Here is a 27,007-nt window from a genome sequence, read left to right on the forward strand (position 1 = left end):
GAAGGTCTCAGCCCTTCCATTCCTGCCTCAGCCTCACAGGGTGCTGGGATGTGGCCCACTATTCCCATTTTACAGATGAAAACACAGAATTCCAGGGACAAGTCGAGTCTAAGGATGAAGAAGCCCATGTGGGGAAGGCAGGACCAGCCACCCTTGAGGCAGGAGGAGGCTCTGGCCTCATGCTTGGAGCAGATGACAGCCCTCGTGAAGCCCAGGCCTCTTGCCCGTAGAGAGGAATAAAGGCCACACCTAGCACCCAGGGCTGCTGGAGCTGTGCAGCAAGAGGGCCCGGAGACAGCCCTGGGTCCCCTGTGTGACACAGGCTGGCCTCACGGAGCATCACTACTAACAGTCGTCAGACCAAAGGACCCACGGACGCCCACCCCAGCTCCGAGGCTCTCACTCACCAGGGCCGCAGACCGTGGACTTGACTCCTGTCTTCTCCAGCACGGGGACCCTGTTGATGGCGCCTTCAATGTGTGGGGTGAACACCTCCCAGTCCAGGTCAAAGAGGCCGAAGGCAAACTTGTCTGACACCTGCCAAGGCAGGGCAGGGGGACGTCTCCTTTGTCCCCAAGAAGGCCATGCATCCCCATGCCAAACCTGCCTTGTGATGGCTGCCAGGCCAGCCTCTGCTGAATCAGATGTGTTAGAGGGCTGGTGGTCACCCACACGTCCCGGTCGTTTGTCTCCCCCACCCACCAACCCATCAGCGAGGTCTGTCTGCTCCCCCTCCCCACCCCAGCCCAGGCCTCCACCCACTCCCCTAGATCCCACCATGCCCCTTCCCTACTCACAAGCCTCCTCTGGCCCCCTGCGGCTCACGATGGCCCCAAAGCCCTGTATGGCATGTGCCAGCCTGCCTACCTCTACCACTGGGCCCGCCACCCGGACCTTCCTGCAGCTGTTTGGGAAGAGCAAGCTTGTGTGAGCTCAAGGCTTTCACCCCTCACTGGGGCAGTTCTTCGCCCAGACCCGGCACGCTGGTTTGTTGCCTCGATGCAGGGCTCTGCTTGGATGTCCCCTCCCTAAAAAACTCTGCCCTGACCACCCATCTAAAGGATATCCTTCTGCTCCAGTCTCTCTAGGCTGATCCTTAACCTGCTAATTTTATTCAGTGCACAATCATCTTCCGGAATTTCATTCCTTGTTCGTTTGTTTGTTTGTAACAGTCTCACTCTGTCACCCAGGCTGGAGTAAAGTGGTGCGATCTTGGCTCACTGAAACCTCCACCTCCCGGGTTCAAGTGATTCTCCCGCCTCAGCCTCCCAAGTAGCCAGGATTACAGGTGCCTGCCACCACACCTAGCTAATTTTTGTATTTTTAGTAGAGATGAGATTTCACCATGTTGGCCAGGCTGGCCTCAAACTCCTGACCTCAGGTGATCCACCCACCTCAGCCTCCCAAAGTGCTGGGATTACAGGTGTGAGCCATCTTGCCAGCCATTTGTTTGTTTATTGTATGTCTCCCAACCAAAATATGGGCACCCAGAGTCAGGGACTTTTATCTTAGTTTCCCTCTTTCTCCAGACATTAAAGCAGTTTTTAGCCCAAAGTAGCCACTCAGTCGTTCCATGTGTGGACTAAATGCATATACACATAGAACAGGGCTGCAGGGCTGCCCTAACCCCAGAAGCTGCCTGGGGAACAGCGCAGGCCAGGGGAAATGCCGCTGCAGCAGCTGGCTGGGAGGGCAGTGTCATTTGCTGAAGGACATGGGACTTGTGTGCTCTCATGCCCTTCTGAGGTCATCACTCCACAGTGCATAGCCCTTCACTGTTGATGTTTTGAGGCAAAGCCCTCCAGCTGCCCTGGTTCTGTATTTGACTGCCCACCAGGACCGTCAGGGTAAGAGCAAGATGGCTTTGTGCTTGGTGGGGCCAGGGGACCGGCCACTTCTTGGGTGTGCCTCTGAGGAGCTTAAGGAGGGTAGACTTCCTGAAAGAGGCCCTCTCCATGCTGAGATGCAGTCCCAACTCCCTCCCATTATCCCAGGGCCCTGGCATCTTACCTCCTCCCAAAAGATGGGGTTGGCCTCATAGCCACCCACAGACAAGGCATCCCCTTGGAGGCGGAGGTAGACAGAGGCATCATGATCACGGACGTTGGGCATGTTCTGGAAGGCAGAGAGAGAGGCCTTGGCATCAGCCCCAGAACTGGGTGGGGACTTGGTTCCCCATGCCCCCTGGTGGGCCAGCACCTCCACCCAGGGTCATGGGCTCGAGATGGTCCTCCTTGTTGTAGGACCCTGAGGACAGAGTGGACACGGGGCCTCGAGTTACACACAGTGAACGGGTCACTGCCATTCAAGCCTCTCCTTCCCCAAATCTCATAAAATAACAGCAAAAGGGGAAGAAGGAAGAAGGAATGGATTGAGGAAGAGAGCAAGGGAGGGAGGGAAGCAAAACATACAACCCACAAAGATGAGAGAACAGGCAGAGGCAACAGCAGAGGAGGGGAGATTCCAACCAACCCTGGAGGATGCAGAGTGGATGGAGGAAGGGTGAGCCTTAGCCGGGGCTGGAGGAGAGGGAGACTGAGCAAGGCAAGCCAGTGTGCCCCTCCTGCCTCCTCTTGAATCTTCAGAGCCACCCCAGGTCCCTCTGCAGGGGGTGATGCGCTTGCTCATGTATGGAAGGATCTTCCTCAGGAGAGGTGGGTCCCGAGAGGCTCCAGACGTGGGTAGAGTGGACTGCCATCCCCCCACCCCCCACCGCAGGAGCAGATTGGAGACTCTTCTGTGAGAGACGGAGAGGCCCAGGGAAGACCTGAGATGCTGATACCAGGGTCCCTCTAAAAGCAAAGGGCTTGCCGCCCAACCTTCCTGAGAGGCTCTCCAGTCCTCCCCTCCAAGCCTCCAATCAGACTGCCGCTCACTCTCTCATAAAAATTAAACCACAAGGCCAGGCACGGTGGCTCACACCTGTAATCCCAGCACTTTGGGAGGCTGAGGTGGGCGGATCACGAGGTCAGGAAATCGAGACCATCCTGGCTAAGATGGTGAAACCTCGTCTCTACTAAAAATACAAAAAATTAGCTGGGCGTGGTGGCAGGCACCTGTAGTCCCAACTATTTGGGAGGCTGAGGCAGGAGAATGGCGTGAACCCAGAAGGCGGAGCTTGCAGTGAGCCAAGATCATGCCACTGCACTCCAGCCTGGGTGACAGAGCAAGACTCTGTCTCAAAGTAAAAAAATAAATAAATAATAAATAAAACAAAACAAAACCACAGGCCAGGCACAGTGGCTCACGCCTGCAATCCCAGCACTTTGGGAGGCCGAGGTGAGTGGGTCACCTGAGGTCAGGAGTTCGAAATCAGCCTGGCCAACATGATGAAACCCCATCTCTACTAAAAATTCAAAAAATTAACCAGGCATGGTGGTGCGTAGCTGTAATCCCAGCTACTCAGGAGGCTGAGACAGGAGAATGGCTTGAACCCGGGAGGCGAAGGTTGCAGTGAGCCAAGATTGTGCCATTGCACTCCAGCCTGGGCAATAAGAGTGAAACTCTGTCTCATAAATAAATAACCACAAACCATAACAAGAACATCAGGAATACCAGAAGATGGTGTATTTGTGTGTTCTCACACTGCTAATAAAGACACACCCAAGACTGGGTAATTTATACAGCAAAGAAGTTTAATGGACTCACAGTTCCACATGGCTGGGAGGCCTCACAATCATGGTGGAAGGCAAATGAGGAGCAAAGGCATGTCTTACATGGCAGCAGGAAAGAGAGAGAGCATGTGCAGGGGAACTCCCTTTATAAAACCATCAGATCTCCTGAGACTTATTCCCTACCATGAGAACAGTATGGGGGAACCACCGCATGACTCAGTTATCTCCACCTGGCACCACCTTGACATATGGGGATTATTACAATTCAAGGTGAGATTTGGGTGGGGACACAGCCAAACCGTATCAGAGTGAAAGACAGTGCAATGAAAAAGGAATCTAAGATGAAGAAAGAGGTCTTTAAATGAGATATGATAGTCAAAATTTAAAATTCAATAGAAGGGCCAGATAAGGCTGGGGCCATCATATAGCGATTAGGCTAAAGAAAAAGACAACAAAACAGAAATCAGGAGTGGAAAAAAATAAGAAAATCAGAAGGTCCATCTTGAAAGTTCAACATCCATTTTACAGGGGTTGAGAAAGAGAAGACAGAGAAAAATGGAGTCGAGAAAAATGTCCAAGCGACAATCCAAGAAGAGTCCTCCGATTGAAAATCATGCATTCATATGGAAGGGCCCAAGAGTGCCCACCAAGACCTGGGTCTGGACAGAGGCCTGCACCAAGGCCACGCTGTGGGAAACATCACAACACCGGGTGGCCAGGGGGGCCATCAACAGGGGACCGCATCGCTGGAGGCTGGAAGACATGGAGCAAACTCTTCAAATGTCTAATGGATGATTTTCAACACAGAATTCTAGATCCTGTCAAGCCATCAATCGAGTGTAAGAAAAGAATAAAGGCTTTTTCAGACATTCGTGGACACAAAACATGTACTTCTCACGTACTCCTTTGCAGTAAACAGCCAGAGAACACGCTGTGACAAAAGGAGGGAAATAAGCCCAGAAAGAGTGAAAGCCATGGCTCCAGCGGGGAGGCGTGAAGAAGGCCCTGGAGTAACAGCTTAGACCACACAGCGGTCAGTCCGAAAGGGAGCGGAAGATCTGAAGGCAGCAGGAAGTCCTCCAGGGGAGGGAAATGGGACTTAGAGGCGTTAAGTGGTTTATCTGATGTGTGTGCATATTCAGAAAATAGTATCAATAGTATCAATATGTTTGACAGATCCCTTGACACAGTTGGGGAAAAATAGTGACAGTTATGTATACACGTGCAAATACCCTCAACAAAGCAATAGCAAACTGAATCCAGCAATATATAAAAGGGATGATACACCATGGCCAGACTGGACGTGGTGGCTCATGCCTGTAATCCCAGCACTTTGGGAGGCTGAGGCGGGAGGGTCACTTGAGGTCAGGAGTTTGAGACCAGCCTTGGCAACATGGTGAAACCCCATCTCTACTAAAAATACAAAAATCAGCTGGGTGTCATGGCACATGCCTGTAATCCCAGCTACTCAGGAGGGTGAGGCAGGGGAATTTGCTTGAACACAGGAAGCGAAGGTTGCAGTAAGCCAAGATCACACCACTGCACTCCAGCCTGGGCAACAGAGTCTCACTCGGTCTCAAAAACACAAAACAAAACACCATGGCCAACTGGAATTTATCCTAGAAATGCAAGTTTGGTATAATGTATGAAAACCAATCAATAGAATACACCACAACAAAGTACAGGACAAAAACCACATATTCATCCCAGTAGATGCATAAGAAATATTTGACAGAATCCAACATCTTTAATGATTTTTTTTAAAAAAGCCTCAACAAACACTTAACAAACTTGGAAGAAGGGAACTTCCTCAAAGTGCTGAAGGGTATCTACAAAAACCCACATCGAATGTGATACTTCAAGGAAGAAGGATGGCAGATTTCCCCCCAAGATCAGGAATAAGAGAAAGATATCCATTCTTACCCCTTCTACCCAACATTACATTGGAGGTGTTAGCCAGGGCAGCAATTAGGCAGCAAAACTAATAAAAGGCACCCAGATTGAAAAAGAAGAAGTAAAAATATTCCTATTTGCAGATAATAAGGTCTTGTATATACAAAATCCTAAGGAAACCACTAAAAAACTACTAGCGCGCTCTCTCTCTCTCTCTCTCTCTCTCTTTCTCTCTTTCTGACAGTGTCTCACTCTATCGCCCAGGCTACAGTGCAGTGGTGCCATCTCAACTCACTGCAACCTCCACCTCCTGGGTTCAAGTGATTCTCCTGCCTCAGCCTACCGAGTAGCTGGGATTACAAGTGCGTGCCACCACGCCTGACTAATTTTTGTATTTTTAGTAGAGACAGGGTTTCACCATGTTGGCCAGGCTGGTCTTGAACTCCCGACCTCAAGCAATCCACCCACCTCAGCTTCCCAAAGTGCTGGGATTATAGGCGTGAGCCACTGGGCTCAGCCAAAAAGCTAATATATTTCTATACTCTAGCATTGAATAATCTGAAAAGGAAGTTAAGAAATAATTTCATTTACAATATCATCAAAAATAATAAATATGCTTAGGAACAAATTTGACAAAAGAATTGCAAAACTTGTACTCTAAACACTAGAAAATACTTTTGAAAGAAATTAAAGAATACCTAAATAAATAGAAAGACATCTCATGTTCATGAAATGAAAGACTTATTTTTGTTAAGCTGACAACACACCCCAAATTGATCTATAGCTTCAACACAATGCCTGTCAGAATCTCAGCTAGTTTCTTTGAAGAAATTAAATAGCTGACACTAAAGTTCATACAGAGATGCAAGGGACCAAGAATACTCAAAATAATTTTGAGGCCGGGCACGGTGGCTCACGCTTGTAATCCCAGCACTTTGGGAGGCCGAGGCAGGTGGATCACGAGGTCAGGAGATCGAGACCACGGTGAAACCCCGTCTCTACTAAAAATACAAAAAATTAGCCGGGCGTGGTGGTGGGCACCTGTAGTCCCAGCTACTCGGAGAGGCTGAGGCAGGAGAATGGCATGAACCCGGGAGGCAGAGCTTGCAGTGAGCCAAGATTGCGCCACTGCACTCCAGCCTGGGCGACAGAGCGAGACTCCATCTCAAAAAAAAAAAAAAAAAAAAATTTTGAAAAGGAAAAACAAAGTTGGAGGATTCACGCTTCTTGATTCCAAACTTACCGCAAAGCTACATAATCAAGACAGTGAGGTACTAAATAAGGATAGACCTACAGATCAACGGATTAGAATTGAGAGCTGAGAAATAAACCTTCTTCTGCCAATGTGGTGGCTCACGCCTGTAATCCCAGCACTTTGGGAGGCTGAGGCGGGTGGATCACGAGGTCAGGAGACCGAGACCATCCTGGCTAACATGGTGAAACCCCGTCTCTACTAAAAAATACAAAAAATTAGCTGGGTGTGGTGGCGGGCACCTGTAGTCCCAGCTACTCGGGAGGCTGAGGCAGAAGAATGGCATGAACCCAGGAGGCAGAGCTTGCAGTGAGCAGAGATTGCGCCACTGCACTCCAGCCTGGGCAAAAGAGCAAGACTCCGTCTCAAAAAAATAAAATAATAAAAAAAAAAACCTTCTTCTTTAGAGTCAATTGATTTTCAACAAGGGTGCTAAGACAATTCCTTGGGGGAAAGCAGACTTTGCAAAAAATGTTGCTGGGCCAACTGGATAGCCACATGCAAAAGAATGCAGTTGGACCCCTACCTCACACCATGCACAAAATTTAACTCAAGATGGATTACAGACATAAGTATAAGAGCTAAAACTATAAAAGCCTTAGAAGAAAATATTGGAAGTAAATCTTTATAGTCTTGGGTTGGGAAATGTCTTCTTAAATATGACACCAAGAGCACAAATGACAAAAGGGGGAAAAAAGAGATGAATTGGACATTACTAAAATTTAAAACTTGTGCTACAAACCATACCATAAAAAAGTGAAAAGGCTTTGTAATGACTTCCGGATTCTGGGGGAAAAAAAGAAAGTGAAAAGACAACCACTGAATAGAAGTTTCAACCACTGAATGGAAGAAAATGTTCATAAACCATAACAAAGGACTTGTATCCAGAATATTTAAGGAACTCCTACAACTCCATAAAAAGATAAGCAACCTTATTTTTAAATTGGCAAAGTGTCTGAGTAAACATTTCTCCAAAGAAGATATACAAATAGTTAGTAAGCACATGAAAAGATGCTCCACATCATTAGTCATTAGGGAAACACAAATCAAACCCACGGTGAGACACCACCTCACACCTTCTAGGATGACCAGCATAAAAAAAAGACAAAAAATAACAAGAGTTGGTGAGGATGGAGGGGAACTGGAACCCCTCCGTATACCTCACTGGTGGGAATGTAAAATGGTGCAGCTTCTTTGGAAAATAGTCCGACAGTTTGTTGAAATGTTAAATAGAGTTACCATATGACTCAGTAATTCCACTCCAATGTATAGACTGAGTATTCCTTATCTGAAATGCTTGGGACCAGCAGTGTTTCACATTTTTTATTTTTTTGGATTTTGGGCATTTGCATTATACTTAACCTGTTGAGCATCCCCAAACCAAAAATCAAAATCCAAAATACTCCAGTGAGCATTTTATTTGAGCATCATGTTAGTGCTCAAAAAGTGTTGGATTTTGGAGCATTTTGGATTTTCGGATTTGGGGTGCTCAACTTGTATAAACTCAAGAGAAATAACAACATAGATCCCCACAAAAACGTGCATATGGATGTTCACAGCAGCACTATTCAAAATAACCAGAAACGAGAAACACCAAATGTCCACCAGTGCGTGAATGGATAAAGTGCATTCTATCCACACAGTGGAGTATTATTCAGCTGCAAAAAAGAATGAAATACTGATACATGTACCACACGGACAAACCGTGAAAACACAACACCCAAAAGAAGCCAGACATCGCGTGATTCCATTTATACTAAACGTCCAGAACAGGAAACTCCATCGAGGCAGAAATCAGATTTGGGATTGCGTAAGTCTGGGGATACAGTGGGAAATGGGGAGTGATTGATAAGGGGTGTGGGTTTGGGGGCATGAAGATAATGTTACACACACACACGGAACAGTTACAGAAGAAACTGAGCAGCTGGGACAAAAACTATTAATAACTCCAAGAAACACAAAAAGTTGGACAGTACTTGCTCAGGAATTAACAATGTTTACATAATCAGCTGGGCATGGTGGCTCACGTCTGTAATCCTAGCACTTTGGAAGGCCGAGATGGGCAGATTGCCTGAGCTCAGGAGTTCGAGACCAGCCTTGGCAACATGGTGAAACTCTGTCTCTACTAAAATACAAAAAAAATCAGCCGGGCGTGGTGACAGGCGCCTTTAATCCCAGCTACATGGGAGGCTGAGGCACGAGAATTGCTTGAACCCAGGAGGTGGAGGTTGCAGTGAGCCGAGACTGTGCCACTGTACTCCAGCCTGGGCAACAAAGTGAAACTCTGTCTCAAAAAAAAAAAAAAAAAAAAGAGCAATGTTTACATAATCATAATATTGCAGACAGGAACTACTGATTTAACCAATAAACAAACCAAACCAAACAAGACCGTTTAGAAAGCAAGCAGGCATGGTGTCCACCTCCACTGTGGCTCCTCTGCACGCGAGGAACAGCCTTCTCTCAATCCCTCTGTCACCTGCCCCCGAACTGGAGATGAGCACAGGGAGATGTGACCCCTGTCCCGTCTCTGAGAGCAGGAAAGGGGATGTGCAGAGACCAGAAGGGACATTCTGGCAGATGCTCCCTCCCTCTCCGCCAGGATCCCAGGAGTCCTGTTCATTGGAATGAGAATATCTGCACCAGGGGATCGTTGTCAGGCAGCACATAGAAGTTCCCAGTAACTGAGCACTGTTTAAAAATAATAATAGCCGGGCGAGCTGGCTCACACCTGTAATCCCAGGACTTTAGGAGGCTGAGGCAGGAGGATCGCTTGAGCAGTTTGAAACCAGCCTGGGCAACACAGCAAAACCCTATCTCTATAAAAAACAGCCAGGAGTGGTGGCACATGCCTGTAGTCCCAGCTACTCGGGAGGCGGAGGTGGGAGGATCGCTTGAGCCCAGGAGGTTGAGGCTGCAGTGAGCTATGCTCGTGCCACTGCACTCCAGCCTGGGAAACAGAGTGAGACCCTGCCTCAACTAATAATAATAATAATAATAGTTATATCTTTACTTCTGCCAACACTACTACTCTAAAAACAAAGCCAGCCCCAGAGTTCCATAGAGCAGGACAGTGGGGACACCTGGTGGCCAGGGAAGCCCCTGACGTTTGTCCCAGCAGGATCCATGTCTGGTCTTTCCCGCCCCTTGCACAGATCCTGCTGCCTCTGAGCATCCAGCGGAGTGCCCAGTTCAGCATCAGCGTCCAGTGGAGCCCTGGCCTTTCTCTCCAGGCAGCAGCCTCCTGCTCTGGCTGTCCCCAGTCTGGCCCTGGTGCCACTGCCTCCCTGCCTCCTGACCTCAGCCCATGCCTTCCATCTGCCTCTTTCTTCCATCTGATCCCTGCCTGATTGCTCCTGCCCTCCGTGTTCTCCCACTAAGTGCCAGCTGGTGACGACTCCACACCGCTCTGTCCTTGTCCTTGTCATCACCAGCTACCACCTCACGAGCACCTGCTGTATGCCAGGCACCACGCCCAGCTGCATCACTCTGTCCTTCCTGCAGCACAGCCTGAGGCAGTAGGGGTGGTTATTACCCATTTTGCAGAAAAGGGAACCAAGGCTCAGAGCGGTGACAGACTTGCCCAGCCTGGGTAATGGAGGAGTCAGTGTTCAAACCCAGCACCTGCGCTCTTACCCACAGCTCTGCCCACGGATGGAGCAGCCGCTCCTTGCCGCTGCAAAAGTACGCCAGAGCACGACTGTGAAACCACCTAACAGCGCCCGAGCCACCTGCTTTAATGATAGCTCAGAGAGGGAAGAGATGAGCCCCAGCCACAAAGGAAGCTGTGGGCAGAGCTCTCTAGGACCCAGGCCTGGGACAGATCCTCAGAAAAGGGAGGTCCTTGGGGCCACACAGCCCTCCGACCACCCAAGAAGAAAGACGAACCACACGTGAGACCTGAGCCCTCACCAGCCAGCTGGAGCCCCCAGGCCCCGATGAGTGTGGCTGTGTCCAATCAGGGTGGACAGCGTCCTGCTACATGAAGCTGCCACGCCCGGGGAGCTTCCTGAGCAGACAGAAATGGGCTGCACAGGTACCATGCACCCAGGAGAGGGCCCCCTGGCTTGTTCTGTGGCCCATCCAAGGGTCAGACCACAGCAGGTGGGCAGGTCAGGGCCAGCGGCCTGGCTCCTTCCTCAGATTCATACCGACTGCCTAGCTGCAGCCTTTGGAAGGGACAACTTCCAGACACCTGCACATGGCCAGGTGTCAGAGGAACATGAGGGGCTTTGTGCGAAGCCCCAGATCTCCACTTTTCTCTACCAGGTGTCGGAGCTGCTGGGGCTGATGGCCAATTTCCTGTGCTCTGGTACCAGAGGCGCGCTGGGATCTGGACTGGCTTTGTAAGTAACAGCCCCTAGCTTCGCTTGAATCTTGACATATACAGGAGGGGGCAGCTGCAGGGACCTAGCCCAACTCTGCGTTGCTTCTTCCCTGGAAAGGCACCTCAAAGGCAGGCCTTGGGAGGAATCAGGGATGGAGGATGGAGCCACAGTCCTGGGCTCGGTGGACACTCTGTGTCCACCCTCCCTGAAGCCCCAGGACACACAGCTCTGCCCACCTTCCCAGAGCCCACTGTGACCTGAGCGCGACCCCTGGTGGCCACCTAGGAGAGGAGGCTCTCCCCACGGACCTGGAGCCAGGGAAGAGGCCTCAGCACTCAGCTCCGACACCCACCGTGTGACTACTCTTAGTCCCTAACCCGGCACGTGGCACCAGCCACCTGCAGTGAGCAGCTCATTCTATAGACTCATTCTATGAACGAGTGGGGCGTGGCTTGCCCAGTGCACAGGAGTCAGAGGCAGGAGCGCACTGGGACCCAGGTTCTGGCCCCATTTCGCCACCCTCTTCACCACCCTGGTCTACAAAGCAGCCAAGCCTGGTATCTCCCCGGTGACCATAGGGAAGCCAGGCTGGCACAGGGTGGCGATGGGCAGCCCCCAGGGATGAGGCTCCCAGCTCAGGGGCCCAGGCTTCCTCTCAATGGCCCCGACCCTAAACAAGGGCAGTCTGTTCTCACACTGACCCTGCCCCACAGCCTCTGGCCCTGGCTTTCTGAACGGCCATGCTCTGTGCATGCTCCTTGTCCACCACGCCACCCTCAAGAGCCTCACCTAGATGCAGCCGCCTCCTTCAGGGAGCCTCCCCTGGTCCACTAGGGCTGGGAATTCCTATAGCCCCCGAGACCTTATCAGCATGCTCTGGAATTGCACATGTACTTGTCTGTACCTCCCCCCAGCTCTACCCAGCAAGAACTAGGTCTCTGTCTGTGTTACAGCCACAGCTTCTAGAATAGGGCCTGAAACACCGAGCTCACTCAATGTCTGATGCAGGGAGGGTTCAATGGAATGTGAATGGTTGGATTAATACATGGGTGGATGCTGGCGGAAGGGCAGAGGGAGAGACGAGTGGCTAGAGGGAGGGAGGGAGGGATGGATGGGTAGAAGGTTGGGTGGGTGGGTGGATGGAAGGATATATGAAAGAAGGGATGGACAGATGAACATGTGGATAAATAGATGAATAGATAGATGAAGAGAGCTGGAGGAGGGAAGAATGGATGGAGAGATGGCAAGATGAATAGAGGGAGGGAATGAGTGCAGGGAGGAATGGATGAAGGGAAGGGAGATGGGTAGAGGGATGAGGGAATAAATGGGAGAAGGCGTAGATAGATACGGGAGTAGATGGATGGAGAGACAGAGGGCTGGACAGAGAGAGGAATGAGTAAGGAGGGTTGCATGATGAATGGATGGAAAGAGGGCAGTCAGTAACAAGGTGGCAGGAAGCTCCCAGCCACCATCCCTGGAGGGAGGAGTTGAGGACAGGAGAGAAGAGAGGGCAGGAGGCACCCAGCCCCAGGTGCCAGCAGGTGCGCCCAGGCCCCCAACCTCCCTTGGCAGAAGGCTCTCAGAGAGGTTATTCATGCCAGGAACCAGCACCCTCCGAGACAGGCACCCCAGGCACACGGAGAGCATGCAAACACTTGGGGCTTCCCTGAAACTCCTGGGCACAGAGCATGGCAAAAAGCTAGGCTGCCTGTGCCACGCAGGACAGGCTGGACTGTGTTCTGGGCATCAAGGAGAGGCCAGGTCCTGAGGAAAAAGGGGGTCAGCCCCAACAGGGATACACCTGTGCTACCTAGTTTAATCCTCACACCACCTGGAAACACTCCGTGTTACAATCCCTTCACAGATGAGGTGACTGAGGCTTGGGGCAGTGAGGGAACCCACAAAGGTCACGCCACCTGGGTTCAAGCTGGGATTCAGAGCCAGGTCTCTGTGCCCCCCACAGACTGACACACAACCCAGGGCTGTCCACCTACCTGAATCCCCTCAATGCGCTCGGTGACGACATAGGCATGGTGCATGGCCACCAGCGGGACCTTGACTCCAGCCATCCGGCCCACAGCACTTGCCCACACTCCTGCAGGCAGAGCACAGACAGCTCAGCTCTGCTGACACCTGGTGGGAGCTGCCTCTCAGGTGTGCACAGGCTGCCTCTGCAGACCTGTCTGCCCTAGCAAGGGCTCCGCACCCCAGAAAGAAGCCCTGCAGAGGTGGGAGCAGGTTTAGGGAGCAGCCAGCATGGCCACACAGGAGTCAGGAGAAATGCCACTCCCACCTGCACAGTTGACCACGCAGGGTGTCTGGATGGAACCATGCTGCGTCTCCACACCCGCGACCCGCCGCACCCCAAAATCATCCGTCCACACACGAATGCCGGTCACTGGGCAGTTCTCAATGACCTGGGATTGAGAGGAACTGCTTTTAAAATCCCACGGGACTCCCTGGGGGGTGCTTACCACCCCGCTCCAACCAACCCCTCCTTCCAGAGGGGAGCTGGGGACACTATTTCTGCTAGCAGCAGGCCCCCTGCAACACTGTCAGGGAAACAGGATGACCACAGCGCCAGAAAACTAGACCCACCCATGACTTGACTTGGAGAACCTGAAAGTTGGGCAAGTTCTTTCACTTGACTTGTGGGGGGAACCCTCTTTTCATAACGTGAAAAAGTAGATGACTTTTTTTTTTTAAAGCAAATATTTGATTAATGGAAAGATGTTTGCAGTCTACTGCTTGGTAAAAAAAAAAATCACAAAGCAACAACAGCTTGGTTCTATTTTGCATACATATATATTTTCATGGAAAAATATTTGGAGTAAAACATACTAAAATGTCAATACTAGTTACTGCTGGGTGATTTTGACTTCTTTTTTGCTTATGTGTTTTCTTAAAATTGTTCTACAGGCCGGGGTCGGTGGCTCATGCCTGTAATCCCAGGACTTTGAGAGGCCAAAGGTGAGTGGATCACGAGGTCAGGAGATCAAGACCATCCTGGCTAACATGGTGAAACCCCGTCTCTACTAAAAATACAAAAAATTAGCCGGGCGTGGTGGCGGGTGCCTGTAGTCCCCGCTACTCCAGAGGCTGAGGCAGGAGAATGGCGTGAACCCGGGAGGCGGAGCTTGCAGTGAGCAGAGATCACGCCACTGCACTCCAGCCCGGGCGACAGAGCGAGATTCCGTCTCAAACAAACAAACAAACAAAAATTGTTCTACAATGATATGCGTGCGGAGTTGAGACAAACGCAGATACAAATTACAAGAAGGGCTTTTGATATGATTTGCTTGTGCAGCAGAGGAATGGGTGCACTCACGGCATGACCTGATGTCTGTGAACAGACCGAAGGCATTGCGTCCCCTTGGCAGGAGTGGACCAGAAGGCTCAGAGAGGTCCTCACTGGCCCAAAGTCACACAGCAGTCAGAGAATGGCTCCTGTTCTCTTCCCTTCTGCTCTCGGGGTTCTAAGGCAGGAGGAGTGGGCTGGGAAAAGGGGACCCAGAGCCGGGCAGCCATCAGTACCTGTGCTCCTCGGGCAGAAGCTGCCCTGGCGAGGGTGGTACAGGTGCCAGCGGGGTCCATGGTACCGTCGTGAGGCACATACAGGGTCCCATAGAGGTCGTCCACATTCATCAGCGGGTACAGAGTCTTGGTCTCTGCCGGGCTCAGCACATGGGATTCCACACCATACGCCTTGCCCAGCTAGGGGGACCCAGGGGAGGTTAACTGAGTCCGTGGGGAGCAGACCCCTGGGCCACTCCCCTCCCCAACTGGGCATCCACAGCAAACCCCAGCCTCGCTTTCTCCCAGAAACCTTAGCCGGTCCCCACGCCCCTGGAGCCTGTCCCTTGAATCCGCTTCAAGCATAAGAGTTAAGGAGCAGGGGATACTGCATTGAGGCAGGCTCGAGGGCCAGGCTGCCTGTGCCAATCCGACCCTCACCAGCTGTGTGACCAACCTGGGGCAAAGTCGCTTCAGGCTCACTCAGGTGAAGTGGGGGTGAGAATAGTGTATGTCATTGACAAAGAACTCAGACCAGTGCCTGGCACAAAGTGAAGTAAATAACCCCACAGGTCTAATACTTTGGGCCTGAGCGGTTTCCCAGTCAGACCAGCTGCCAAGAGAGGCCAAGATCCTCAGTTTCAGACTGTCAGATAGACCACGCCCCCACATTTGATTGGCCCAAGGACAGCCAATCAGTGTCCTCAGGCGTGGACCACTGAGACAGGCAAGAGTTGAGCCAATCAGATTCTCTGTCTGGGAATTCTGAATGAAGCCTGGCAAAGTCGCTTTCTCCAGGTGGCACAGCCAGCAAGGGGCAGCGCTAGGGCTGGAACCCAGATCTGTCACCTGCTGGGGCTCCTTCCCTGTGGCGTGTCCTCTCGCAGCAGAAGGGTGCCCACCGACATGAGCCCCACCCCCGACCCCGCAGGAGGCAGACTCATCCACACGAGCCCCCCACCCCCAGCCCCGTAAGGGATGCGCACACGGCCATGAACCCCTCGCGTACCTCCACCCTCGCAGGGAGCCCACCCCACCCCCCACAGGGGGTGCACCCACCAATATGACCCCCCAGGGATGCACCCACCCACCCAAGCCCCCCTCCTTGCCCCCCGCAGGGGAGCACACACCGACATGAGCCTCTTGTACTCGTCCAGGCGCTGCCGGTTGGACGCAATGAAGAGGCCCCCGTTCTGGATCCAGCCTGTGTGTAGTCCCGTCTCCTCCTCCAGCTCCCGGCTCACCAGGCGCCGAGTGTGGGCCAGAAGCTCCACCTCCACGTCACTGGGCCGCAGCTGCCACAGCAGGCCTGCCCGGGAGGGTGGGTGCCATCACTCCCCAGGGAGGGGACTGCACCTCCTTCCCCCAGACGAATATCAGGGGATACCCTGATATTCAACTATGGATGTCTTTCTCTGCAGGGTCTTTCTCTGCAGGCCCTAGGGGGCCTGGAGAGGTTGTTGAGCAGGAAATAACTGGACCAAGATGAATGTGAGGGAGGTCCCGCCCTTAGGCAGTTCAGAGAGTGACACAGCAAAGGCCCCCATTTTTGGAGCACCCGTTGTGTGCCAAGCCCTGTGCTAAGCCTGTCATGCCCTATGAGGAGGCCGTGATTCTCTTATAGATCAAGTTCAAGTGGCACCAACAGTTCTGTGGCCAAGGTCACAGAGCAGGTGAGTGGAGGGGGGGCCGAGACACCAACCCACTACTGAATGAAGCCTAAATCTGCACTCTCCCCAACAAAGGCTGCCCTCCAGCAGCTGAATCTGAGGGGTGGCAGGCCAGGGGTATGGCTGGTGAAACATCAGGGAAGGGGCTATGACAGCCCAGCTAGGGGGCCAGTGAGAAGGCAAGAGCAAGAGTTGGAGCAGTGGTGTGTGGGAGCCGGCTCGAAACAACTCTCAGGAGCCCGGGGGTAAACCTCTTCCCAACTCCACAGTCAGTGACCTCATACTGGTGGCTTGCTATTGGCCAAGGTGGGAGTGTTTATACCACAGGAACTGGCCAACACTGCAGGTCAGGAGATCCAGTTTACCAGGACACCCATGGTTGAAAGGGTGAAGGCAGAAGGTCGGCTATCCTGGGACATGCACACCATAGGTGTTTAATATATGCCCACTGGTTAGTTAGGAGAATGAGAACTGTAGAAGCCTCTGGTGCTCATGGAAGACACAGGTCTGCTTCACCCTCAATGGTCCCCGTCCGTCCTCCTCCACTCCCTGGAATGCCTTCAATCCTGGTGGCTCTGTCCAGGAAAGGGGCTTCTGCCCTCTGGACAGCTGCCTGGAGTTTCCAGCCCTGGCCCCAGCTTCACTCTCCAGGCCACACAAGCAGCATCTGCTCCCTCCTCCCACCACAGCTCTTCAGAGACTCGGAGGGCAAGTGGTGCCCCCAGCTCCGCCCACCTGCAAATTGGCCATGCACCCTTCCCCAGGGTCTCTTCCCCAGGCTGGTGGTTGTGAACCAAGAACTGTCCCAGCTAGCAACGGGCTGTGGCCCCTCGTTATGTCCTATCCTTCCCTGCCCCTACCTGGCCCCCAGTCCCTACCTGCCGTGTGCCAGGTGGTCCCGGAGGTCAGCCGCTCCCGCTCCAGCAGCACCGCCCCACTCATGCCCAGCTTGGCCAGGTGGTACAGGGTCTGGCAGCCCAAGCTGCCTCCACCAATGACCACCACGTTGGCTGTGCTGGGCAGGGGCCGGCTTGGGCCTTGAGCCACCACCGAGGTGCCTTGTCCCTCCTTCAGGGTCCGCTGATGCGGCACACTCTTCTCGGCTGTGGGGCCAGCTGCACTGGACAGGTTGAATGGCCCTACGCCCCGGGTAGGGCTCTGGCGAGTATGGGCAGCGGCCACACGTAGGGCTCGACTCAGTGAGGCCATGGGGTCTCCGGGCCTCAGCAAAACAGGGAGCTGGGGAGAGAATCAGAGCTGGGTGGGGTGCAGAGGGGACATGGTGGGGGCTGTGCTGAGTACCCAGGGGAATAAGGGCCCTATGGTGTTACCTCCCAGGGCCTTCCTCCTGCCGCTTCCCCATGGCATTCATTCATTCACTCACTCACTCATTCATTTTCATTCATTCATTCATTTTCATTCATTCATTCTGTGTGTATGTATTAAGGGCCTGGTATGCAGTAGGCTCTGTCAGTGCCAGGGGCAACCATGGTGAGGATAGGTCCCTGCCAGCCCACAGAAAAGACAGGGAGTGCCAAGCTCTGGGTAGGAGCAGGGGTCAGGGCCACAAGGGGGGGGTGCAGAGAAGAGTGGTTGACGTGGCTGGCAGAGATCCAAAGTGAGACCTGAGGAAAGCAGGCTGCCCCATGAGGCCGGGCAGGGAGGATGGGAGGGGACTGAGGACAGAGGACCAACAGCTGGAAAGGAGGAGCTTCAGTCTCAGGGACACTCACCTCCAGATCACAGACAGCGAGAGGCTGGGGCTGGGAGGGGGCCGTCCCGCCAGCCTCAAGAGCCCTTTCAGAGCTCAAGATGCTCCTGAGGGGCCAAGCAGCCCTAGGACCCCACAGGTCTGTGCTGGGGCAGACCCCAGGTCCTGCGGTATGGGGATGGGACCTGGGAGGCAGGAGTGCCCAGAGAAGGCGGTGGTGGTGGCACAGCAGGGCAGGGCGGGGTTTTGTTGAGGGATGGAGTCACTTACACTACCAGACAGAGAGCCAGGAGGAGGGAGAGGCATTGTGGATGCTACAGCAGTGGCCACAGGGTATCAGCAGGCAGCATTGAGATGGGGCACCCAACCCCCAAGCCTGGAGCCAGCACCTCCTCCTGGGCAGGCCCCTCCCAAACCCAGACAAGAGGTGTTGCCCCATCAGCCCCAAAGCTTGGTGGGATCTAAGGTGGAAGGTGATGAAGGATGTGGTGCCCTGGCTCTGCTCCCTTGGGGCCACCTGGGATTGCAGAGTAGGGGCTCAGAAGCTGGGTTAACAGGCCTTCCTCCCCTCTGCTCCTTCCCAGCTGACCTATCCCAATTCCCTCCTCCTTCAGGAAGCCCTCCCAGATCTCCCCAGCCAGAAAAATCCGATAACAATGAGAATGCAAGAGGGAGCCCTCCTTCTCAGGAGAGAAGGCGCTGATGAAGACGGATGTCTCCTTGGGTGCGAGCGAGGCAGGACAGGCTGTCAAAGGAGTCACCATGTCCTGGGGACGCAGCAACCGTGGTGACTGCAATCAACACAATCAGCCTCCACATTTGCATTGTAACTGAGCTCGTGTTAACTGAGCTCGTTCAAGCAAAGCTGTCTGCAGTAGGGCCTTTCCCCTGGAGAAGGCACGCGCACATTGATTTTACCTGTCCTCAAACTGACCCTTTGCTCATTCTAATAGTAAAAAAACACATCCCTGGGTGGAGATTTTAAGATGCTAATGAGGCCGTGCTCCGTGGCTCATGCCTGTAATCCCAGCACTTTGGGAGGCCGAGGCAGGCAGATCACCTGAGGTCAGGAGTTTGAGACCAGCCTGACCAACATGGAGAAAACCCATCTCTACTAAAAATACAACATTAGCCGGGTGTGGTGGCGCATGCCTGTAATCCCAGCTACTCGGGAGGCTGAGACAGGAGACTTGCTTACACCCAGGAGGCAGAGGTTGCAGTGAGCCGAGATTGTGCCATTGCACTCCAGCCTGGGCAACAAGAATGAAACTCCATCTCAAAAAAAAAAAAAAAAAAAAGATGCGAATGAGACATGTGACACATGAACAAGCATGTACAGCTACCACATGTGCACCCAGAGGACCTGCCATCACATGCTGCCTAGTAACCTCTCTTCCTCTCTTTCCACCCGCTTATGAATAATTGTGGAAGACTCCCTGAAAGGGGGTTTCTCCAGCAATCGTCAACGCTGCCTCACCCTCAGGAGCAGCACTCCCTCGGAATCCTTTCTCTCCCAGGGTGCATCTGCACCTAACTTTTCAAAATGTTCTTTTTCCTTTGCAATAAATTGCTCTATGCTGCAGCTCTTTTGCTGTGTGTCTCATGTTTAAATTCTTTTTTTTTTTTTTTTTTTGAGAAAGAGTCTCACTCTGTCATCCAGGCTACAGTGCAGTGGCATGATCTCCGCTCACTGCAACCTCTGCCTCCTAGGTTCAAGCGATTCTCCCACCTCAGCCTCCCGAGTAGCTGGGATTATAGGTGCATGCCACCATGCCTGGCTAATTTTTGTATCTTTAGTTAGAGACAGGGTTTCACCATGTTGGCCGGGCTGGTCTTGAACTCCTGATCTCAGGTGATCCGCATGCCTCGGCCTCCCAAAGTGCTGGGATTACAGACATGAGCCACTGTGCCCAGCCTAAATTCTTTAAACTAAGAAGTTAAGAACCAAGGTCTCACAACAGCCCTCAGTGGAGGGGTGGGGTGGTGTCCTGCCCAATGTGCACCTCCACTGCCCTTTTCTGGGATCTGCAGGAAAAGTGAAAGGGATGTGGCTGTGATCCAAGGTGTGAAGTGCTGTGCCACCTACGTGAGTACGAATGACTGATGTAATTAGCTAAGAAAGTCAGCCTCCTTTTTCAAGAGTGGACCATAGCTATGCACGTTCGTTCACTCTCATTGAACACCTATAGACACATGATAACGTCTCTACTTCACAGCGGGGGAGTCTGACACATGGAGAGGCTCCCTGAGGTGACCAGGGTCCCAGGGCCTCCATGTGGCCGTGCCGGGGACTCTCTCCTACCCCCTCTTCTGACCATCCCAGGGGGACTCAGGACCCACTGCCACACCCTGTCCCACCTGAACTGTGGGCACTGCCCAAGCCCTGATGAGGTGCAGAACCCTGTCCTAGGCACAGTGGGGATGTGAGGGGGATCCCAGCTCTCAGGCTGGTCAGGGCTGTCCCCCATCTCCTGCCCCAGTGCCCCATCCCAAGGGAGGGAGTAGGGAGTCTGATTGGAGCAGCATAGGGGAGTGCGGAGGTGTTGGAGCTTGTCCTCAGCATCTCAGCCCTCAGTGTGTCAGCCCACCTGCCTCCTGCCTGCAGAGGTGGCCCCGGACAAGGAGGCATGCCTCCTGCGCATGTCTGTACATACCTTCAGTCCTTGAAGTTTCACAGTCTTCCAGGAGCCCCCAGAAGTGGTGCCCTACCAGGGGAAAGCCAGCTTGAGTGGCACCGAGGAAGGCTCTCCAAGGCTGAACACCCCCGCCCCACCCCCCACCACGGTGCCACACAGCACAGCACACCTGGTCAGCTCTGGGCAAAAGCCTCCCTCCTCCTTCCGACTGTGCCCAATGCGATGGCTGCTGGCGCCGGAGGCTGCCACGTGCCCCTTCACCACCTGCCTGGTCAGTCAGGGCTCTCCTGACTGCCAGACTGGGGGCTGGGGGCTGGCAGCGGCCCCAGTGGGGACAGCCCGGAGCCTCTCCTGCCTGCCACCTCCCTGGAAACAGCTGCCTCCACATTAACCCTCTCTCTTGCCCCCTCCAACTCTGTCCCGTACCTGAGTCAGCTTCCCAGGAGTGAGGGCTGAGGACAGCCCTGGGCTTGGGATCAGACAGACGGGTGGGGGTTTCGTCACAGGACTGGGGCCTTGAGCAACAACTTAACCTCACTGCAAAGCAGGAGACCCAGGAACGTCCTCCTCCTCCCAGGCTCAGGGGGTGAAGGGGGTCAAGTGAGGAGAGCGCCTGGCACCTTCGCCTGGTGGGGGAAGGCAGACTGTTGTGGGGAGGAGCGGCGGGGGGCGGGGAGGCAGCTGCCCATATGGTGAACCCTGGTCCTGCTCATGCAGCTGGATAGTCCCTGCAGCCAGAGGCAGAGGGAGATCCCAGCCAGCTCCCACCAGGCCCAGCCCCGCCCACATAGGGGAGGCCCCAGCCTTGTCCCTCCCTGAGGGTGTACCTCCAAGTACCTCTAGTCAGCTGCAGCGCCCCTCGGCCCTAAGAGTGCTTGGCCCAGCAGAGGTGCCTTCACCTTCTTGCTTCCCAAGCAGCGGCCTGGCCGGAACTCCAGGCCTCCCCCGCCCCCCACCCTCGCTGCCAGCCCCATGTCGCCGCCCAGGATCTGGGCGGAGCGTACCGCCCACCACCGCGGCTTCTTGGCCAGCTTAGTCCGGGCTTCTAGGCCAGCCCTGTGGGCAGCTCCCTCTGAGGGCGGCAGAGCAGGACTGTGAACCCCATGCCCCATTACCCGTAGGCGACCTGGCAGTCAGGCTCCCACTCCAACCCTCATTTCCTCGTCTCTGAAACAGAGGCGTCAGGGTTGCTGCAATGAACCCAGGCACCCCTGCCTGCTGGAGCCTGCCTGAGCTCCCCACGCCCAAAAGGAGCTACGCACAGGCAGGGTGGGCAGGAAAGGTGGGGTCAGCAGCAGCTTGGGCCAGGGGCCCGTCCATCGCAGGGAGGCTCCTTTGGTGAGGTCATCTCAGCACATGCCCCAGTTTGCTCACCCCCAGGGACGGGACGCTCTCTGCCTTCAGAGGCGAGTGAGAAGGCCTGGGTCAGCTTCCCAGGGACAGGGTCTCCTGGTCTGTCTGTGTCCTGCTTTCCCAAGCTCCCAGACCCCTCTGGTGTTTGGGGAGACGCCCCCGAGCCACTGGCTTTTACTGCACAGCACATAGGCCCCAGGGCAGGGATTCCAGCCTCCATTGACTGTTGGGGACAACAGTGCCCAGGGAGGGGGCCGCACAGCAAGCTGGTGGAGGAAGCAGACTGGATGCTGCAGCCTGACTCTGGGCTGGGGCAAATACCCATTCCCAGACAGAAGTAGACACCCAGAGGAGGTGTGTGGAGGAAACCCAGAAAGAATACACCTCTGGATGCCCAAAGAATCAGAACAGGTGCTGATGTAAAGTATGTTCTGCTCCTCGTGCTGGATCAAAGACAGGGGCATTTCAATGGCAGTCTGTTAATATTGTAGTGATGCCAGCTGCCAATACCGGAAGCGATCATACAGTAAACTGCTGTAATTAATACCAATTGAATCATTGTGTTCTTATTCACACCGAGGATGTACGACTGTCTTGTTGCCAGTTTGTCTATCCTCTACATTTACTGAACGCCTAATGTATACAAAGCACTGCTAGGAAACCTATAGTGACATCTAAGACCCAGCCCCTGCTCTCGAGGGGCTCAGGGTCCACGAAGCAGACAGATCCAGGGAGAGGCATGACACCATGAGGCTGGCTTCCCTCCAGCAGGGAATCCAGGAGGACCTCTTAGAGGAGGGGGCCTGGGCTCAGGGCCTGACCATGTGCCGACACCATTCTCAGTCCCTGCCTCAAAGGCAAAGGGCCCACTGGCTTAGGCCCCTGGCTGCCTAGTGGAAAGCTGGCCCCACCAGTTTGAGGCTTACCTGGGGTGGTGTGGGGGTCCTGGGGCAGAGGACCTCTTCTTTGGATGGTGTGGCTTGACCAGCGGCCTGAGCTAGGGCTGTTCTCACCCAACAGGGTGACGAATGAGCTCAAGAGGGCAAGGAAGGAGTATGGCCCGAGTTCTTCCAGGAGCCCTGGACGTGCAGGTGCATCGGAGAGAGACACAGCGGTCACCACAGCCCCAGGGCAGTGGCCGGGTAGCCCACACCTCTCCTGTCCCTGCACTCAAAGACAAGTGGCAACTGTTGCAAAACTGTTACAAGCCAAGAGGGCAGCACAATGACCCTGCACTTTGGACAAGGGGTGGTGGTTGGGGGCCGGTCCTGGCCTGTTAGCTGTCTGTTAGCATCGTAGGATTTTCATCCAGCAGGGCCTGTTAGCACCCAGCTCAGGTCTGGGAGAGGTGGAAAGGCTGTCTCCCCCCAGGGACTAGTAGTCACAGCTCTGGAGGGGCCAGGCTCCAGAAAAAGAGGCCAAGACAGGGTCCTGTACGATCTCGGGGTGGTCTCATCACCTCTCCCTTTGCTGAGACTTAGTTTTCCCATCTTGGAACAGGAGGCTGGAAGCCCTGCCATGTCAGTTTCACAGAAGCCTTGTAAATTTCCCTGAGTAAATTTCCTTCAGTCCTGCTCTAGATCACACCAACAGAGGGGCTGCCACCTCAAAGAAGTCACCTCCACCAGGGATAAAATCCACTTGATCATGGTGCATGATCTTTTTAATGTGCTGTTGAATTTGGTTTGCTAATTTTTTTTTTTTTTAGACGGAGTCTTGCTCTGTCGCCCAGGCTGGAGTGCGGTAGCACAATCTCGGCTCACTGCAACCTCTGCCTTCCCGGTTCAAGCATTCTCCTGCCTCAGCCTCCCAAGTAGCTGGGATTATAGGTGTGCACCACCACGCCCAGCTAATTTTTTGTATTTTTAGTAGAGACGAGGTTTCACCACGAATGGCCAAGCTGGTTTTGAAAGGGGCCGGGCGGAGACCAAACTACACCAGTCGCGGTCAAGAGATCTTTATTGGAGGTATCGAGCGGCACCACCCAAGGAGAAGGAAGAGAAGAGAGAGAGGGCTGCTGGTGTGCTGGGTTTTATAACCCTTGGACCTACGTGGATTGGGCTGGGGCGGGCCCAAGGGAAGGCGGGAGATGCTTCTTTCTGATTGGCCCTCCTTTGGTGGGTTCAGACAGTGCCCGGTCAAGGAGGGGAGAAGAACCCAGAACCGGCCCCATCTTAAGGTACGGCGCCATTTTAAGGTACCCCATGTTACCTAACAGGTTTGGAACTCCTGACCTCAATCCCCCTGACTCCTGACTCCTGATCCCCCCACCTCGGCCTCCCAGCGTGTTAGGATTACAGGTGTGAGCCTCCGCGCCTGGCTCGTTTGCTAATATTTTGATGAGGATTTTTGCATCTATGTTCATCAAGGATATCAGTCTATAATTTTCTTTCTTGTAATGTTATCTGGCTTTGGTATCAGGGTAATGCTGGCCTGGTAAAATGAGTATGACTCTACATTTAGTGCACTCTGAAGAAAATTGTGGTGCAAATCAAAGTCACAGTTGACTCTACATTCAGGAGTGAGGGGCTGCCTCCAGGTTCACTGCCCTCCCCAGCCTCCCCGCCACCACTGCAGCGGGGACTGTGGTGGACTTGTTCCTCTGCCCTCATGGCCTGGACATACCTGGGCCAACCCCAGTACTCTTCCTCTGGCTCAGGCTGGCCCTCTCTGCAGGCCCCCACCAGCCCTTGGCCCCCACTTGCTGGCCAGGCTTCCAGGACAGAGGGAGGTGCCTGCAGGCTGCCATGTGATGGGGCAGAAGTCCAGGGAGGAAGAAGTGGAGGTGCTGGGGGAGGAGGCTCCTCCACCGAGCTCTGTGTGCAGCCCTGTGAAAGAGGACATGAGCAACAGCAACCCCAACCCAAACTATGACAGCCAACATCACCACTGACCAGGAGGAAGGCAGTGTCCCAGTCACCTCTGAGGGCCTGCTGGGAGTCAGGCGGCGTGCTAAAGGCTTTGCACGTGTCATCTCAAATGAGACAGCAACAACTGCTACCCATTGTGGAGATGGGAAAACTGAGGGAGAACACAGCCAACAGGTGCCAGACTCAGGTGATTCATGGGCCAGGGAAATTTCCAGAACAATTTTCAAGGGCTGAATTTCCACTGCCAAGATTTTATTTTTCAATAAGAACCTGACAAAACTACCACTGAATATCCCCATGATTTCATGAAGACAGAATGTTTTCTACCCTCTGTCAAAGTAGAAGAGATGCCCTCCCAGGATAAGGGTGAGGTCCTTCCTGAGAAGCAGGTGGCTGCCCCCATCTGCCTGACACCGACGCACAGGGGCAGATGGAAATGGCTCCAGGCCTGAAGCCATCTGGGCACAGGCATTCCCAGGAATGAGCTGCTGAAGTGACCACCACCTGGCAGTTGTGGGCTGGGGCTCCTGAGGGCCGGAATGCAGATCCTTATTCCCCGGAGCACCCTCTCCACTCCATGGCCTAACACTGTTTGTGAGTGAAAGAAACATGGTGGATGGAATCTGCAGTGCAATCCACGGAAACATGGTGGATCCTGGCGGCTGAGCCCGTGCCAGGAGGTGCCAGGAGTGCTTCAAAGTCATCTCGGGGTCAGACGCGGTGGTTCACGTCTGTAATCCCAGCACTATGGGAGGCTGAGGCAGGCAGATCATGAGGTCAGGAGATCAAGACCATCCTGGCTAACATGGTGAAACCCCATCTCTACTAAAATTTTAAAAATATATATTAGCCGGGCGTGGTGGTGCGTGCCTGTAGTCCCAGCTACTTGGGAAGCTGAGGCAGGAGAATGGCTCGAACCCGGGAGGCAGAGGTTGCAGTGAGCCGAGATTGCACCACTACACTCTAGCCTGAGACTAGAGCTAGACTCCATCTCAAAAAAAAGAAAAAAGAAATCATCTCGGGGCACTGTGTCCATGGCCACAGGCACTGCCACCGTCTGATGGGGACACAGGACATGGAGCTTCAGAAGGACTTCCTGCCCACAGTGGGGAGCTGACCTCAGCCCTGGCGTAGGGCCCCAGTCTGCACTGGGGGTTTGGAGAGAAGGATGGAGAAGCAAGAGCGAGGGCAGAAGCTGGAAGCCTGGGCTCAGCCAGGGTCTGAGACCCACAAGCACCACCTAGACCCCTCAGCTGGTCAGCCAAAGCTTCCAGGGCTCTCATGCTGCCTGCCCAGGGGCAGGGGACCCCTGGCATGACCCATGCTGTGCTTTCTGTCTTTGTATGTGTTGCCCTGGAAACTTCCTGTAAAAATCCAGATTTCCAAGCTTCAATCTTGAAAAGCTGGCCACATGGGGCCCAAAACCCATTGGACACACTTAGGTGGGTCACTCCTAGTCCAGCTGGCCACAGTTCTTACCCTGCATTTTGCCTTTTTGCATTTCCCACTGGCGTCTGGGAGCTTTGCCCTTCCAGCACTGACCAGGACTCCCAGCACTGACCAGGACTCTCCATCTGGCTGCAGGAGCAAGAGTAACCTTCAAAGGAGATGCTGGTGCTGGCTGGGCAGCCAGGGAACTGTGCGTCTTGCACAGAACGGAGGGTGGAGGACTGTGCAATGCTCTCTTTGGGCCCCAGAATGTGAATGCCCTTCCAGATACTCAGGTGAGGGCAGCAGCCCACCACGCATGAAAGTCACTGGTCACCTCCAGGCTGTCTGCCCTGGAAGAGTAGCCTTGGCGGGAAACACCGCCCCTGGTGGCCACACGTGAGTATTACAACCTGGAGGAGCTGGACCCAGGCTCAGAAGGGGACTAGCAGGCAGATGGGGGCTGATCTTACACTGGCTGGGACTGACAGCCTAGGCTCAGCCTGGCTCCTATCTTCTCTTCCAGACCACACCAGCAGAGGGGCTGTCACCTCAAAGAAGTCACCTCCGCCAAGGATAAAATCCACTTGATCACTATGCATGATCTTTGTAATGTGCTGTTGAATTTGGTTTGCTAATATTTTGGTGAGGATTTTTGCACCTGTGTTCATCAAGGATATTGGCCCATAATTTTCTTTTCTTGTAATGTCCTTGTCTGGCTTTGGTATCAGGGTAATTCTGG

At 53.7% G+C, this 27,007-nt stretch overlaps 1 protein-coding gene across 1 annotated transcript in view; it reads right to left on the reverse strand.

The window, feature by feature from the left end:
- The window catches only part of SARDH (sarcosine dehydrogenase), a 74,937-nt gene extending 53,413 nt beyond the window's left edge, over positions 1-21,524 (reverse strand). The window contains exons 1-9 of the mRNA XM_032165575.2: positions 21,452-21,524; positions 20,633-20,683; positions 17,146-17,506; positions 15,728-15,906; positions 14,619-14,798; positions 13,378-13,501; positions 13,079-13,179; positions 2,011-2,115; positions 408-537 (exon numbers count right to left, since the gene is read on the reverse strand). Of these exons, the coding sequence (XP_032021466.1) occupies positions 408-537; positions 2,011-2,115; positions 13,079-13,179; positions 13,378-13,501; positions 14,619-14,798; positions 15,728-15,906; positions 17,146-17,476 (1,150 nt within the window). The 5' untranslated portion in view covers positions 17,477-17,506; positions 20,633-20,683; positions 21,452-21,524. The remainder of the gene's footprint in view (positions 1-407; positions 538-2,010; positions 2,116-13,078; positions 13,180-13,377; positions 13,502-14,618; positions 14,799-15,727; positions 15,907-17,145; positions 17,507-20,632; positions 20,684-21,451) is intronic.
- Between the last annotated feature and the right edge of the window lie 5,483 nt (positions 21,525-27,007).

Source organism: Hylobates moloch, unplaced genomic scaffold, assembly GCF_009828535.3.
Source record: "Hylobates moloch isolate HMO894 unplaced genomic scaffold, HMol_V3 SCAFFOLD_10, whole genome shotgun sequence".
Lineage (NCBI taxonomy): Eukaryota > Metazoa > Chordata > Mammalia > Primates > Hylobatidae > Hylobates > Hylobates moloch.